This window comes from Pleurodeles waltl, chromosome 7, assembly GCF_031143425.1.
Source record: "Pleurodeles waltl isolate 20211129_DDA chromosome 7, aPleWal1.hap1.20221129, whole genome shotgun sequence".
Lineage (NCBI taxonomy): Eukaryota > Metazoa > Chordata > Amphibia > Caudata > Salamandridae > Pleurodeles > Pleurodeles waltl.
Genome location: NC_090446.1, coordinates 80,082,503 through 80,100,499, shown reverse-complemented (window position 1 = coordinate 80,100,499; position 17,997 = coordinate 80,082,503). Strand labels below are relative to the sequence as shown.

The 17,997-nt window shown below is 38.9% G+C and overlaps 1 protein-coding gene across 1 annotated transcript in view; it reads left to right on the top strand.

Moving 5' to 3' along the window:
- The window catches only part of FOXJ2 (forkhead box J2), a 190,945-nt gene that overhangs the window by 52,169 nt on the left and 120,779 nt on the right, over positions 1-17,997 (top strand). The window contains exon 2 of the mRNA XM_069243016.1: positions 3,141-3,468. Within this exon, the coding sequence (XP_069099117.1) occupies positions 3,148-3,468 (321 nt within the window). The 5' untranslated portion in view covers positions 3,141-3,147. The remainder of the gene's footprint in view (positions 1-3,140; positions 3,469-17,997) is intronic.

The following is a 17,997-nucleotide window of genomic DNA, read 5'->3' as shown; positions in this document are numbered from 1 at the left end:
ATTAATTGCTGGGCTGGTGGGTGTGGGGAACTGAGCTTGTAGACAGTTTTGTTTTTCTTTGTATTTTTCTTTTTTAGTGTTAATTCTAAAGTTGGTCCATTTGCCTTTACCTAAAATTCAATAACGAAATGAATAAAATGTCCCCCCCCCCCCCCCCCCCCCCCCCCAAAAAAAAAAAAAATTGTCCCTTATTTGATATCCTGCATGGTGCTTGCAGTTGTGCGCTAAAATTTTTGTGGGTTCATGTAACAGTGTCTTAACCATGAATTGATATGCAGAATAACATTTGAGGTATAGTTTTGCAGGTTACATATACTAACAATTTTAACTTGTAGTCAGAAACATAATTCCTGATTTTTGTGAACGTCAGTCTTCACCGCTCTGAATTCTGAGTGATTGCTGGGCAACCTATTCTGTTCAGGGGCGTGTTCCGGAGGAGAGAAAGAGTGCCACCATTACAAATATTTACTTATTTATTTTCAGTAAATCTTTTTTTTTTTTTTTTTTAAACCGAGAATGATCTGGAGTGGAGCTATTGTGCATCTGACTTTTTATTTTGACTAAAAAGTATGTGTTTGGATTGCAGCAAGACTGTGCCTGCACTGTGTATCATCATATGATGGGAAATGCAGAGAACTTTGGAGTCGATCATCTTTATGCCATACATAGGTTGCAGTGCCTTGAGGGCAGGGTTTACTTATCTGTCTTTGTAATTCTGCATAGCATTCTGATTAGAGATCTGAAAATCTCTCATAGAACCTGTTAGATTAACCAAGACATAACCTCAAGAGAGCTATTGATTCCTGCATCCACTGAGAAAGGCCTAAGTAAGGGAGATGTGTCTTAATGTTTGCTTTGTTTGGAAAGTATTACTGATAATTTAAACGTTTTGTGGTGAGTGCTATCCATGTATGGTTGTGTGGTGAGTAAGAGGTAATGCACTTGATATCTATACTCTATGGTCCATGAGTCACCCTTGAACTGCTACACTCGGTTTCTTTGCTCTGTGAGACCCAGCTGCAGGGGCCTCCGACCTTTTCTTCCAGAAGAGCTACTTATGTTTAATGAAAATCACCGCAAGCTACCACTATTAGTGCTGTAACAGTGACCACAGCAGATAAGATTACATTACCGGCCACCATATGCAAGACTGCTGGTAGTGATGACCACAGTACATCAGGGAGGATTGCCAGTAGTAATCAATTTAAAATGCCTCAACATAGCTATAGTTGAAATGCCCTCTGACACCAAGGTTATAATATCAGTAATAAATCTGCCCCACACCACATGATTTATCACTCAAATATTCCCTTTCAGTATGTGTTGAAAACGGAGCCATTTTTCTTGAAACATCAGCTAATTAGTTATGCAAATACACAATTTTCCTCTCAAATACAGTCAGTTTTGGTGCACATACATTAATTAAATCAAGTAAAAGTATCTAATTTAATAGGCTGGACTGCACACAGGAGAGCTACTCACAGGTCGGTGGAGAGCAGGTTACTGGTTGGAGGGTCCTGCCCTACTATTATTACTTTCATTTTGTTTGTGTGCCTGACTTTGAAGGGGCCAAGTATAGATGCCAGTGTATGTTTCTCTGTTGCCATTGAGGTAGAAACATCTTTCTCTTCCCATTCTACGTTTTTTCGTATCTGTTTATTTATTACTTTAGTCCTATTGTACAAGAGAAAAAAAAAAAATATTCTCTCAAAAGCTTAACTCTGTCTACCCATCAGCCTATATCTCTATCAATCTATCCTCCTTCCCCACTCTGCCACCCCAAACCAATTCTACTGCTATAATCTCCAAAATAACCATACCTAAGCTGTTCCCTCCTCTACCGCTCCTGGCTCACCACAAACCTCAGTTTGCTACTATGATCTCCCAATCAACCCTACTAAAATTCTCCCTCATTTATCTCACCTTTGACTCATTTAAAACCCCTTCTACTGCACTGATCTCCCTAACCCCTTTCTATAGAATCTCCCTTCCTCCTCTCTCCTTTACTCATCCCAAGCCTCATCCTATTACTATAAACTCCCAATCAACACTTCTGGATTATTCCCTCCTGTATCCCTCCATTACTATAATCATTCCAACTAACAAACTGCCATATCCTGTGATTAAATTAACTCATAGTAATACTGTACCCGTATTTCCCTATACTAATCCACCACTAATCCTTTTGGTTTCTGGAGTAGCTTTCTACTTGCCGAAAAGCGTTTTGACGCCTTGTCAGGGGTAGTAAGTGTTATATAAATACAATTAAATTTGCCCTACATTATCAAATATGAATAAGGTTTTCTCTGGTTCCTAAGAGAGCTGCCCCACATGTAAATTTCTGTATTTAGTGAGAGTTCTTGTTCTTTTCTCAGTGTGTACATTTATTTATTTTCCTATCTGTTTAATTTTTAGGGCTGGGGTTGGCCAATACCTTTTTATTTTACTAAAAAGATGTGTTATACACACTAAAAGGGGCTTTTGACTTCCATCTTCATCCATTGGTCTGCATCTGTGACAGAAGTATGAATGATACCCTTACAGCAAGGGGCAGTGAGTTGACAAACTTCCCCCATTAACTAACTTCGTTGTGATTTACGGCATTTGTTTTCTTTCTCCAATCTGCAATCAACATAGCTCCCTTTTGGTGGCAGGCACTATCAAAGCTTGTGCTTTTTGAGATCATAAATAGCTTTTATCAAATGTTCATTTTTCATATTAGTGGGTACCCTAGGCACCTCAATAAAGTTTAAAAAACAAAACCAACAATGGTAAAGCGAAAAGGCTGCCTGGTTTTGCCAATGGGTTGGTCTTGAAGGTCTCTTTTCTAGATTTTTGCTGCATGTCGGATCTGCGAAATTCAGGTCACCCACTTTAATGGTGAATTTCTGTTGTTGTTGAGAAGCCTGCATCTCTTGTTTCTGGGGTCAAGTAAGATGCGTCTTACTTGCAGCTAGTGTACTTGTTTTTTTGGCCCTTGAATAGCTCCTTTCTCCCTGTCAGAGTGATGCTTTAGAGATTCTGTAATGAGATTTTCAGCTGACACACTGTAAAACACCTTTACAAAAGAATGTGGTTGGATTTATTGTGGTTTGAAGAGTCTCTAATCTACATTTCTATTTTGTCTTCTATCATGACAGATTCAAGATGACGTCAGACCTTGGAAGTAGCCTCACCTCCATAGACTGGCTGCCTCAGCTTACCCTAAGGGCCACCATGGAGAAGGGACATGCTGCCCAAGCCCCCACTGGACCCCGTAAGGGCCCTGGCTCACCCACTGACCCCAATGCTATCCTCAACAAAGAGGAAGCGGCAGCCCATCGGGATGGCAAACCCCCCTACAGCTATGCTAACCTGATCACCTATGCCATTAACTCCTCATCTGCTAAGAGGATGACCCTGAGCGAGATCTATCGATGGATCTGTGAGAACTTCCCCTACTACAAGAATGCTGGCGTGGGATGGAAAGTAAGTCAGCAATGTTACATACCGTGGTGTATTTTTGACCACCTATTAAGAGCGTTTGTTAATAATGATGCAGGAGATTAACCATTTTACCCAAGGATGTGTAATGTCTAGTTTTGCGATTTAGTTGAATGGATGCAGCTGTAATGGACATTTGGAGTTTAATTGGCATTTTGAAGTTTGTGGGTGGACTACGTTGGACTGTATTGGTTGAGCCTTGTAAGAGTAATTGAATCACCCATTTTTAATAAATCTCTGTCATGGGTGTATGTATTAGTCTTGTTGGGGTTGAGTGTTTTATTACAAATGTCCCCTCTTGGTGTTGTCAGGTTAGAATTATTGAAAGGTTGTGTTAGTGTCGGGCAGAGTTTTGAATGAGACCTCAATCATTTGCTTCTTTCAGATTTTCCATCAGTTGTGTTAACGTTTACTGAATGACCACGTAAACGTGTTTTTTTTTAATTATTTTAAATATTGTGTTGGATTTCGTAATATTTGCAAAAAATCTTTAAGTGATCATGAATTAACTAATCACTACCAAGCAAATGGATCTCGCTTTTGGAACATATTAGCTTTGTCAAAGTCTTTTAGCCATGCTACACAGCTTTAGTAAGCGAGCATGCAGCACAGCAAGAAGGTTAAAAAAACAAACAAAAAAAAGACAGCTGCGTAATTTTGTAAGAGCTCATGTTCTATTACGCGTTCACACCTACAAAAAGACGTGGGTGCCATTTTTTTATTTATTTTTTTGTTGTTTTTTACAGATCAAGTGGTAAATAAAATTTAAAAAAATGAATAGGGTAAAATGATTTTCAGTAGGATGGGACGGCAACAATTTGCTAGTCCTCTGCCCTTAAAAAAACTATTTAAAGTCCATGGTTGGGAGGGGAGGGCAGCCATTGAGATGGGCATGGACAGCAGTTTTAGTAAGGAGCAGCAGCAGTGATGCTTGGGAGCGGGGCAGAAGTGTGGCTCTGATGGGAGGGGGACAGTAACGGGCAGGGGGCTTGTGGAAGAAGGCATCAGGTGTGAAGGTGAAAGATGAAGGTGTAGGGGACAGAAACAGCTGGAAAACACATTTAGAGCTTAAACAAAAATGAAAAATGTAGTCCCTGAAAAGTAAGCACAATGCTCCTATGAGGGACAAACTCAAGAAGAGTAAGGACATTCTGCACAAGCTAACCAATAAAAAAACTAAATGAGTGTCAATACAGCTAACGAGTGGTAAGCAGTGGGGATCTCTAGCTGACAAACTTTCTTTTCACGATCAGAGAGCTTGCACCGGCTGGTAGGCAAGGCCTAAAAAGCATGAAGATAAAGTTGTGTAAAATTCTCAAACAATGACACAGGATTTTAACAACTTTGGACTTAACATGATCAAACATGTTCACTTTTCCAATGTAATCTGGTGTAATTACTAAAATATTAAAACCTTTGCTTTCCTGTGGCTTGTATGAAACGTGGGAAGTGTTTTATTAGGTGAATAGGTGGCACTCAAAATGATACCCCTCTGAAGAATGTCAGAGTCAATGGTAACGTGATAAAAAGCAAATGTAGCTCTAGGTCTTTCCAGACTTCTAAAATATTGCATCGAACAGCGTTACTCACTATCCTGTTTAGTATTAGAGGTGGTGGTTGCAGGCCATTAGTGGGCTCAGTAGCACCAAGTTGACAAAGCGTCTTTGTGCCCCCAAATGTGCTACATGTGCCCTGACGTGGTGCTGGGTTGCTTGTCATCCTTGAAGGCTAGAGTATTCTAGAGATTTTTCAATCTTCCTCTTCCTTTGACATAAAGCTGGCAGATGTGAGAAATCCTGATCATTGTCAAGTGATTTGATTGGGGGGGGGGGAGGGGGTGCCGACAACAGTGCTTTGTTTTAAGCAGAACATAATTTATTGCATTTTTAAAAATGGTAACAGAACTTAACTGCAGTGGTTAAATAAGTCTAGACATACTCAAACATTGCCAGCTTAGTAGAATAATTGTGAAAAAATTATCAGGGGGCCCGACTTTATTTTATTTATTTTTTCCATCTGTTGGGCGCGGTACTAAAAAGTTTGAAAACCACTGCCCTAAAGGGTCCCTCGTGGGTTTTTAGTGCCACCTCCAATGGAACTGTGCTCATCAGCCTGATGGTAGCAGTCTGCCACCTCTTGTACTGCCATAGGGCATGGATTGGCTGTTTGGCCTTGATAGACATAAGTATGGCGTTTGACAGCACAATCTTGATTGCTAGAATAACGTGAACTGTAAAAGTAACCTGGGATTGTTTCTAAGATATCTGATGTTTTGCGAATAAGGTTCAAACACAGTAATCATGCAAACTTAAATTGACCCATTCTGTAGGGGCTACCCAAAGCAGCTGTTAGGTGCCTCTTGCATTAATGATTTACACAGCGTTGTCTAGCTCTGTAGAATTAATTAAATATTGTAGAAATCCTTAGCAGGTACATACCACAGTGAGAACAAGAGGTGCGGAACTGGAGAGTCAAATTGTACCCATGAGATAAAGTGACCGGAAATAGAGCAGTACTGCAGCTTTTTCCATAATAATTAACACGTTCTCGGGGTACCTATGACACTTGTCGTAGCTGCCTTTTGGGTCTTAAAATCTCCACGAAATAATGAACATCTTCAGTCACTTCAATAAGAATTGCCAAAACGCCCATGAACCCGCTTAATATTTACTTTCAATACATGACCTACAAAAACATGCATCTGTTACTAAAACACATTATGTAATATTCAAAATAATGAATATTTGAAAGAAAGCCCTGCAAACTAATTTAAAGGCTACATATAGTATTGCTTTGAATCACTTTACCGGTGATTTTTGTGAGATCAGACCCAGGCAATAGATAATTTGAGACCGGGCCTATGTGACAGATTCCTTTGACAATAGAAGCTCTTTTGAATCATTCCTGAATTTCACAAGTTTAGGACAGATAAGCAAATATCAAGTCCTTCCAATAAGCAAGTACAAGCGGGTGCGTGAGCCAGGCTGTTAAACCCATTCATCCGGTATCTTTTGGCAGGCAGGGGTCATGCTGAGTTTTATGAACATTCTCTCCATTAACTCTGCTAGAGGTGAACTGGTAAATCCAGGCATTGGGCTACAGAATAATTTATCAGTCTGACTCCCAAAGATCATTTCTCTTGAAGTCTTAGGCCAGACCATGCGCACCGACATTTACCCACCCTAGACTTAACAATGAGGGCACAACAATTTTTTGTTTTTATTTGAATGGAAACAAAGGCTTTCAAACCCATCCCCAAGTTTAATGCATCGTCAGGCATGCACTTGGGAATACTAGAGCAATGCTCGAACCTTATTTTCCAGGCTTGCTAAGCAGTCATTGTCCTCACTGCTGCATTATTTCACCCCACGCATGAGTAATGCAAGAGTTTGCTTTCAAGACTGTATTGCTAGAAATGCAGGGCACGAAGGTTCTGCTGAATAAAAACCCATGTAGCATGTTAGACCTCTGTTGGCCGGACTTGCTTCATTTGACTTCTGTCACTTTCATAATGTGTGGAACACACAAAAAATGAGGGGGACACTGCTTCCACATGCTCTAAAATATTCTCAGTCGTTCTGGATAGCATTCTAGCTCATTGTTTCCCCCCCTCTGTGCCACTCTAGACCGAGGTCCACCTTTCATAATCTCTGCCTTACAAGTGGAGGATTTGTACACCACAAAGTGCTTTAGTTCCAAAAACGAGGACCGTATACTTTGTTGACAGACTAGAAAATGCCACTGACTATGTTTCTGTGACATATTTAGCTGATGCTGTTGACCTCTTTTGGCCTGATATGAAACCGCTAAATCACATGCATACATGATGCAATTGGCCGTCTCCTAACTTACCCCAAGAGGAAAACTACTCATGTGCAGTGTTGTTCTGTGTTAACGTGACATATTTTCTCTACTTTCTTATGTGCATATATGCGTGGTGTTTGTAGGTTACAGGATAGTGTGCAAGAACTGAAGAGAGAACAGTTTACATTTGCGTATAAGGGTGAGGGGAAGGTGGTTGAATCTTTGGCATAGGAGCAGAGGCCCACTTTGTTCATGTATGTTCGAGGTGTTCCTTGAGAACCACCCTGTAAAGTGGTCCTGTGTTCTCTAGCTTGGGTTTCAATTGTCCTAATACCCTTACGTACAACATAAATGCAAGAGATTTCCTACTTAAAACATGTCTGAAATGCTTTACTTAAAGTGGCCAACATATTAAAATATCAGTTATTCCTTAGCACCATCACAGTCTAATATACAGTTATCAAAAGCTAGATAGATGATGTTTTTAAGAAGGCAGAACATTTAGCTGCTAATAGAAAGCTTATTAACTTAAAGTATCAAGCTTTGTTCCTAGAGCTTTACCTCTTTTTGTGGGCAACCAGTGCTCTGCAGTGCTGATTAAGTTTCTTAGATAATTTACGTGTTTTTGCTCTGGCACCAGCACAGTTTGGAGGAGGGCGGTCACTCTGAATGTATTTGAGGAGGATAGTCATAAGGAATGTATTGGAGGGCGGCAGTCATGGGGAATGTATTGTTGGCCTCCATTCCCAGCGCCCTCTCCTTCCCCTTACACCATTAATTGTAGTGCAGTTGTGTGTTTGACAGCACCATGGGATGCCCAGGTCTATACTAATCTACAAGTATTTTTTAGGTCTAACTTTACAGCACAGGGATTATCCGCTCTTGTAGGATCAACAAAAAAAAGCTTGCAGAGTACTGCTGGTGGAGGGGCTTAGGCTCCATTAACATTTGGGTTCCCTGAGTACAGGATTTGATAGGGCTGAAGTTGTGAACTTCTACTGAAAAGAGTGCTTGTATTACACTTTTTGGCTTGTGGAAAAGATTACACTCCATACTGCTTTCTGATGTGGATGTGATGGCAAGCAGGCAATTATGACTAAAGGTCTAATATGTTTATTATGAAATGCTACAATAAAGGTAGAAGGTCCACTGGTGTGGAAATACTTGTCCATGGGACAAGGTTGCTTCTTAAATCTACTCTTGTAAAAAAACATACTTGTCCTTTTGGTGCCATGTAGTGCGGCGACAAATGGCAGCAATCTCGTTACGTAAGAGCTCTGATAATAGCGCCTCTGATTATGCCAAGCCTAATACCATAGTTGGGCTTGAATACTAGCACTTTCAAGTCATACTATACCAAATTCCTTATTTAACCAACTTTCTGCAGATCTACATACTGGAGCTGGAGGAAGCAGCAAGCAATATTTCCAGGGCTGGAATGCTGTTGAGTCCGTGCAAACCTATTAACTTCCCTGTTCTAAGGATTTTCACCAGCCCTTCTCTAAGCTTTTCCCATACTGAGAAACGTTGGAACTGCTGATTCTGCCCCTTTTCAGGCGTATAAGTTCTTTCAGGGCTGAGGAAAAAAGTGGTTGGAGGGAAAGTGAACTTGTAAATGCTCACATGCATATTTGCTCATACTAAAATAACAGTTCACAGATATTTTCTAGGAGTACCATTTCCTCATCTACTTATGTGTACCTTCTTGTGAATTTACGAACTCCATTAATTCAAAGACACATACCATGTGTGTTTTTTTTTGTAATTTTCTTTAAGAATTGGGCCCTTAATTAGGTCTGGCATTAACCGAGACATTTTGTTTTTTATTAAAATTCTGTGAGCTGGCTTTACTGTGAGTGATAACATTTTGCTGTTCACAAGGAGCATATTGGCACAGAAAGTAGTTTTAGTGCCAGAAACTACTGTGGCAATGTGTGCCTTTTGGGACCAAAAACGTTTTTTTGCTTTTTGCCAATGTTTGTTACAATGGTGAGGGCCTAGCAGCTCCCACAACAAAGGATTACAAAAGCCATGTCAAAACAAGAAACACATTCACAAAACCAAAAGAATGACCACCAGTAACTGATCGGTTTGCTTTGCCAGTGCTTGTTTATTTCCATGTTTCCCATAATCTTGTTGAAAATGGTTACACTGACTTTTCCATTATGTATATTTTTTTGGAAATGCTAGAATGCATCAACACATTTTACTAAATGATGCTTCAAAGAAATGGTACCTACAATTTCACAGTAATTTACCAAAACGTTTGCTTCCTACTTGCATTTTTTCTTTCTGAACTCTTTATTTGAAAGCAAAGAATCCTCAGTCTTGCTTACAGGCTTCTGCAAAAATTTGCATCTAATGAGGGAGCATTCTGGACGCATTATACTCAGCCTCAAAATAAACGTTTCAAACCTGTGTACACTTTTTTTTTTTAAGCTGAACCCCTGTCAGTGTGGTGTGGCCTTATGTTTATTTAGACAATTCACTCTAATACTAAAGGCGTTGCATTAGTGAACCATTAGTATAGTATTTTGTTTTATCAACTGTAATGGTATATACACCATTGTAATTTTATGCCTAATTTCCTGATGGTTGCCATGTGGAAAAGCTTACACTCGAAACAGCGAGAATGAGTTGGTTATGGTGACAAGCCTTATTGATGAACTGTGAAAAGTTATATCCACTGTCGGGCATGAATTAGCTTCTTATGAAAAGTTATGACATAGGCATTAGGTGTAGGTTAGTTACTGAGGAGAGAGTTTGTTAAAACCAATAGACCTTTATCAGTGGGATATTTTCACACTGTGTTACAGCTGTACACCGATATTTTGTGACCTGTGCTCTCACACATTCCTGTAGTAGGCAAGGGTTTTTGGTGTTGGTGAGAAACTCGAACAAAACCTGGGCTAGAAGATGCACTACACTAATCATTCTTAGGCTGTCTTAGGAAGGATTGTATATGTGTTTGGCCACTTTTTTTTTTTTTTTTACATATTTGTAATGTTATTATAACTGATTGCGATGTTTGGAATGCTTATGGCATACACAGCAGTCAGTAAAACAATGGGGATGGAAGATTTACACTGAGCATTATTGTTAGACCCTCCTTGGAAACACATTATTTCACTTTTCCATCTGTAATTTTGTATACTTTTTTGTAATTTTATGACTCTATAACTGATGTATATCTTGTAGGAAAGCCTAAGCACATTACAGCAGGCCTGAGTTGGTTATGGTGAAAAGTAAATGATGAAAGCTACAGGCCTGCTCTTTTTATTTTTGGATGCAGTAGGTCTAGGAAAGGGTATTTTGGATGCAGTAGGTCTGATCTGTTTATTATGAAAAGTTGTGGCAAAGGCAGTAGTAGGTCTTATACATTTACCAGTTAACACTTGTTAAAGCCAGTAGACCTATAAGGATGGATTGTTTTGTAACATGCTAAAGCTTGCAGTCAGGTTTTTGTTACACGAAATTTCATAGAATGTTTGTAATCAAGAATGTTGGTGGGCACACATTTAGATAAAACCTAGGGTCTGAAGATTTTCACTGTAATAATGTTTGTTAGAATCTCCTCTGAATATCTAATGCTTAGCTGCCCGACAGCATCTTTTAATAAAAAATAATTGCATACTCCATACATATTATATGCATATATATATCCATATAGAAAGGGAGGCCTTTGGGTGAGCTTTCTTCTTCCATTGTTCTTTTTGAATGTCTTAAAATATTGCCTTTCAGTGCTGCATACTGCATGGGGTAATGGCCCAATCCACATTCTTTATTGCCTCTCGCGGTTTTGCCAACAGCATTTTCAGATCGCATGTCCACATCCACCCGAAAATGAGTGTGCTTTAGTGTCAGGGATAGAGTTGGCCAATCCATCCGCTTTAATTTCCCCATTTTAAAGTTCTCTTTAATTATTTGCGCCCCCCCAAATTCTTAAAAATGATACTACAGCACCCCAGGTAGGGCTGACGATTGGCTTGTTTGAGGCTCAGTTCATCTGCAGTGTACCTCATCTCACATGGCTACTTCCTCTAAACCAGGAGACCAATATGAATAGCTGTTGTCCATAGTGTCTTTATTTTACCATTCTAAACCTACCAACACGTTTGGTTGGGTCATTACAGATGGTTGTAATTTTATTTTGCTTTTATTGTGCTTGCTCCATTTATGGCAAATACATTGTTTTCTATGCGTATTACAAGGTGTTTCAGGTGCGTAGCCATCAGCCATTGGCTTCTTTTGCTCCAGAAACGTGAGCCATTGGCTGGAGACATTGTTTCAAACATCTTAATCAGCCCATATGGGTACTCCAGTATCCGTTTTTCTGCTGGTGAGCACGCAAAGCATGTGACAGAAAAAAAGTGTTATTTATTTTCTGTAACATTAATTTGTCTGATGCTTTACAAGCGTACACTCACCAGTGTTGCGGTGCCACTGGCTGGCCTGTTTTAGCCGCATTGATGGTGCAATAAATGTGTTAGCATTGGCATAATTTTTGCTTTTTCTTCTGCCTCCTTTCTGTGCCTTCTTCTAGAGATGAGATATGGATGTGATCACTGATCTTAACCTAGAGTTCAGAGTAAGTTTAGCATCTCTGACAAGCCTGATCCACTCAACCTTCAACCTACAGTCCTTTTTATTTATTTATTTTCCCCCTTCTGCCTCACTTTTTTGTTGTCTTTGTCAGTGTAGCAGTGTGGGCATCGGATCTGCTGGCATTGCTAATGCTGGGATTATGTACCATCAATTTTTTTCGTTCTTTTGTCTCCGCTCCCACCCCATTACACCAATTGGAACTGGCGAAGCAACTTGGTGGCACATTTCTACATCCTGCGCATGTGATTCAGCGTGTCTTAGGATATTAGGGGCTCAAAAGCGGGTGTTGAATGTTCTAAAACAATACATTCCAATTTCTTCAGCCCGTTGTTGAGCCTGTAGCTGTGTGTTGGGGACTGTTCAGTAGGCCCAGACTGTGCTTCAGAATGCAGAAAAGCAGGGCACTGCTGCTATCCAGGCGTCAAAGTCTTGAGCTTGGAATTTTGTTTTGATGTCTTCTTTCAGAATGCAGTGCTTGATCTACAGGAAGAATGATTATTGGTTCCAAGCGGTATGGGTTTTGCTGATAATGTGTAAAGAAGGATCTGTGTAGGGTAACGAGTAATTTAGTGTCTGTGACAACTTGTGTTGTGAAACGTTTTAACATCATAGCGTAGAGCTGTTGATAGATATGGGCTTTTTGTGTGCTTTGAGAAGAAATTCTACCATATCTTAATTGGAGGTACTCATTTCCCTCTTGCACCTTTTCGGTAGGATGGTGATATCCGAGTTTGTTGGTGTGATAGAGAAAACTTGCTGAACAGCATGGCAACATCTACGTGTTGCATTTTTCTCCCATTGCTTCCTGGAAAGCCTGTAGACTACAGAAAACTCGGATTGACTAATCGATGTTTCGTCCTGCAATGTGATTGGTCATTCAATTACACAGAAGTGAATTGTGTGTGTATATATCATATATAAGCAATTATTTTTTTGAGACAGAATTAAAATTCATGCCTTGCACTCATAAATACTAACCTTGTAAACCACCAAGAAATATCTAACATTTAATTTCTCTGTTCTAAGAATTCAGGAAATCCATCTACCTTAAAATAATTTAGGGCAAGTTATAATTGGAATCTACATCTGATGGAAAAAATGGCACCATGTATGATTTCTTTCTTGTAATAGCCATCTAGCTGGTGGTGACAACCATTCCTGCATTGTTGGTGGTCTGCTGGCTTGCCAGGATGTGACAGTATAAATATTCTGCCTAATTCTATTGCAGTAAAAACAATGCCTTTATATTTGGGTTGTAATTTGGAAGAGTATCTTTGAGCATCTGTTTCAAAGACCTTGTATTGGATGTTAAGTGAGTCGATCCAATTCCTGAAAGACACAAGTATAATTTATTAATAATCAACTTTAATGCAGATAAAAAGTGTTAGGTCAGCCTCAGGTTTTTTCCATTGAACACACTTTCAATCAGCTCAATCACTCAGAGAATAAACTTTGTGGCTTATAAAAATATGTCTTGTATCTTAAAATAGTGGTGTTTTAATTGTGAAATATTAAGTGCACTATGTGCAAATGTGAGTCTCTCAATAGTCTGCTCCTTTGTAATACCTTCTACCTATGTTGATAATCTGTTTGTCCGACGAGGCAGACTTTTGAGTAACTTTTCCACAACATTTATTCCCCTTTTAAATTGGGTGTCTAAAAGGGCTATATTTTTGGAACTGGTTTGAGGCTTTATCTTAAATGCTGAGTTTGCATGAAACAATCCTACATTTCTAGATACTTAAAGAATCTTCTGTTTGGGCCATGTTATTGTGTAGTTAGACAGGGTAGAAAAAAAGACCCCCTTATGTAGCTGACATAAATGTTGGAGTGCACGGCTTGAACAAAAAGACACAAAAGAAAGACTGGATTGTGTCAAAGAGAGGTATATCAATTTTCTTTTTAATTTTTAAGTATTGCATAATGGATTTCCAAACTTGTGCATATACTATTAGGTTGGATCCTGAAGGCAGTGTTTTTAAAGTATGGTAAGTATTTATGAATATCCTTAACTAATATTTGTTTAGTAGCAGAAACATATAAGTGCGATAGTCTAGTGGAGAGCTGGCCCGTAATAAAACTTAAAGCAAGGTAGAGCCCAGTCTCTGTGAGAGAAAGTGAAAGCTGCACATGGCAGCATGCCCTAAATGGTTATTAAAACATAATCATGGTAGTGTCAATCTTTGCAAGAATTTAGATTGTGCAAAGAATGGTAATGCTCTGAACAAGAGCAAATTTAGAAATTATCATCATCTTGATGACATTTCTTCTTCCCATGATACCCAGTGGTAATCTGTTTCATCTCTTCAAGGATGCTATGGTTTTCTTACACAAAGAATCATAGGTAGGCTGGAATTTATTTCTATTTGAAGGAACAATTTAACCCTAAATAGAAGTTTTGAGATAGCTACCAGGTATCAGTGTGTTGCGGTTTTCAGTTAAACAAACTTTGAATATCTTTATTAAGAGGATACCCTGACACGTTTCCAAGTTGGTTTGCCTCCTTTTAAGTCCTAGATACGTTGTTAATCTTCTTACCTTGAATGTAGTGCTATTGTCTGCATAGGCTGGCACTTGGATATTAATTTTAGCAACTCTTAGTGCAGAGATAATTGTATTCTAATCAAATAATTCAAATATGGTTTGAGATGGAGGGCAAACAAGTATGAGTGCAACCCTACCATGTTCCCCTAAAAGTAGGAAATCTAGTTGACATAATACCCACATATCTTACCTGAGCATCTCAAACTCTTGTATAAAGACTCAGTGCATCGAATAAAGATGTCTGAAATTGAAGCACTGTAAGACTTGCAGCAGAAAAGGCCACACTCCTCGATTAAAAGCGTTTTTAACGTTAATCATGGTTATTGCTGTTGGATTCCCTGTGACTCAAGCAGTATCAAGTATGGTATTATCAATATTTGTTTGACTAGTTGTATCCCGAGATGGAACACATCCATGCTGCATAGGGTCAATTCAATCCTTAATAGGACTTTGATATCGTTAGACAGAATTTTTGTGTGCACTTTGAATCTAACATAATCAGATCTATAGGATCTACACAGCCTTAGATTTTTATCAATTTTTTTAAAAAAGATTGTTAGTTACCAAAATTCAGGTAATGTAGTTCTTAAATCAAATGAGTTGAATATCCTCACAAACGGCACCAGAACATTTCAAAAGGTTATATAAAAATCGAGTGACCGACTCTGGGCCCAGAACCAAATTCCTCGATCACCACTGATAGAAGACTTTTGGGAACTGCTTAAAAAAGCAGTCCTCAACAGCTTCCTTAACTAAATGTGTAGATTGGCCAGATGAAATAGAAAACAGAATGGTTAAGCGCTACACCTCTTAGTTTAGATCTAAAAGATGCTACACACACACACGTCTGCAGCATGTTCTATATCTAAATTAAGAAGTTTAGCTGTTGAAGGTTCAATTTTCTGTTTTTATCTGTCTAGCTAAAGGAAAGTTGTGGCACAGATGCCTGCTTTTAAGCTGTTCAAAACTGTTAATACCAGCAGAATTCCTATTAGCCAATAATCCATCATATTTCTAGAGAGATAAGACAGGTATTCTCTGTCTGATAAAAGCTCCTTATCGAAGGTCAATGTATGTGTTCAACTAACCGTAATAAGAATGTTACTGGATCTTGACAGAATCAATGGGCTAGGATTAGATTTAAGATGAAATATCTGATTTGATGTAGTTTGCGTATGCTTCTGCATAATGAAAAGTACCTCTGTTCTAGAATGAGTTATGAGGTGGGACAAAAATGTGAATCCAGGTTTATCTGGATTACGATGTTTCCTAGAGTTAACCAGCCCTAAGAAATACATGATCTGCTGAGGTGTGGCCCTAAAAGTATTATAGAGATTAGCCAATTCATTACCCAACTGTATTATCAAAATAAAATTTCTGCAAGTAATGAACAATCCTCCGTTAACGTTCAAGTGACAATTGTTTGAACACTGAAGGACTGTCCTTATTGGGAGCATATAGAGCCCAAACAGTAGGAGCATGTTTTAGTTAATTGTGCATGAATCTGTGGACCCTGATTATCGCATTTTGCTTAGATGTTGGCATTTGGCCCTTGTACACCTTGTATCTAAACCTAACCCCACTTAAATGGACTCTGGCGAGTTACATTTGTACATCAGCATTGTGCGTTAACTTGTGAATAAGTTTGAGAACTTTGGAACCACAGCATAAAGATAATGACATTGAGGCTGCTATTAGGGCAATTTGCAAAAATCACATTTTCATTCTTTGCATCCAAAGCTAAACTGCGTATGTTGGTATATTTTAACTATCTATATAGTTTTACTAGACCCAGGAGCCTGGCAGAACATTGAACATCAAAGATTCATTTAGACAATAGGAGGTTTTGCAGAACATATGCTGGCAGAATGGATATACATGTGGTGTACAGTAGTAGGGAAAAATATGCATTTACTCACGCATTTGAGGTCAACTGCAGAATAGCATTAGTCCAAAGATAGTTTTAAGAGCTTTGTATAGTTGAAGGCAACTTTTGTGCGTATACTTGCATTTGTGTTCATCGTTATCCAATAACAGGCCTTGTAAATGATGAGTGGACAGCAGTTACTTTAGAATAACATCGAACATTGTATTACAAGAGAAGTTAATACGAAGTACAGGAGGTAGATACCGGGATCTTCTACAGACATGGCACATATGACATTACTGAAACTAAGAATACATAATCATAAGAAAGCTGCGATTGGGCACCCGTTGGGTAACTGAGACACAGGATTATCATAGTGGTGAGTTTGGTGGGTTGGTTAGAAAATATTTTACCATGGATTTGAAGTGAAGGAGCAAGTCCTAAGTATGTGGGAAGGCTTATCCCATATCTGAGGCATTCCCTGAGAAAACATGGAGTTTTTTAATTTTATTTAAACTGACTTTAGATAAGTAATATGGAATTGTCTTAGGGTCCTAGTGTTTCTGAATAGTTCCCGTTCTAGTGTGTGGCAGAGAGGAGTATAGATATATGGGAAAGACAATCTCATAAGTGCAGTGATAATCATTTAGAGGTGCTTACAGATTGAATGAGTACGAATTTTCTTGTAATCATCATTAATACAGAGTGGAGAAAAGGGTTATATGGTACTGAGGCAATTTGGTTAGATCTTTCATATATGCAAGGTGTGATATGAGCAATGCATGAATGGCAAATTTCGGGATGAAGAGTGTAATGTGAAGTACTAACTTAATTTGAAAATTTGGCACACCTAGTGACTCCTTTAGTGTTGAGGTCTTGATCATGGATACTCCCAAACATTTTCTCAGTGGACAAAAAGTCTGATCTGTGGTATGTGCAAGGGCTGCATGAATGGAAGCAGGGTAATGGTCGTGGGTGGTGTAAGGTGACTGTAAAGGGAGCGAAGCATCTACATGCGGTGGATAGTGAGATGTGGAGTTACTTGAAGAGTCAAACCATATCCTTCCTATGCCTTTGTCAAATTTCCATTTTGTGATAAAGGTGGGCAAACCACAGAGGGCCTGGCTGTGGCTCCGCCCAATGTTCTCCTGGATCACCAAGCCTAAAACTAATATTGCTTTCATGCCATTTGGCTTCTGGCTACCACTTACACACTAACCTCGGGTGGCAAAAACTAAAGCCAAAGGATTAGTTTTTGATCTAAAACACCACAAGGTTGATAGATACCAATCTAGTGCACGACGTGAAACTAGAAAATCTAAGATCAGTCCTCACTTGACTAAATTGTGTGATTGTGTAGACATTTGTTTTATTTCACTTTGCTTCTTTTTTTTTTCTTCATTTTTTCTTCATCTTCACATGTGAGTACCTTGAAGTGCAAAAATTCAGGATGTCTGGTTGATTTAACGAACTATAATGTTGTTCCAAAAATCAACAATTTAGGCTACCCGAGGATGCACATGACAAAAGATTTTCTTCGTTTCATTGATGGAATTCTTGGGTGGGCTGTTCGGGAAGTGCACAGTAGGCATCAATATTTCTAGGTTTCTTTGAAAACTATCACTTTTAATAAATGGCAGTGATACGATCTGATTTACTAAGGTGAAATATTTCTCCAAGGTAAAGAAATACAA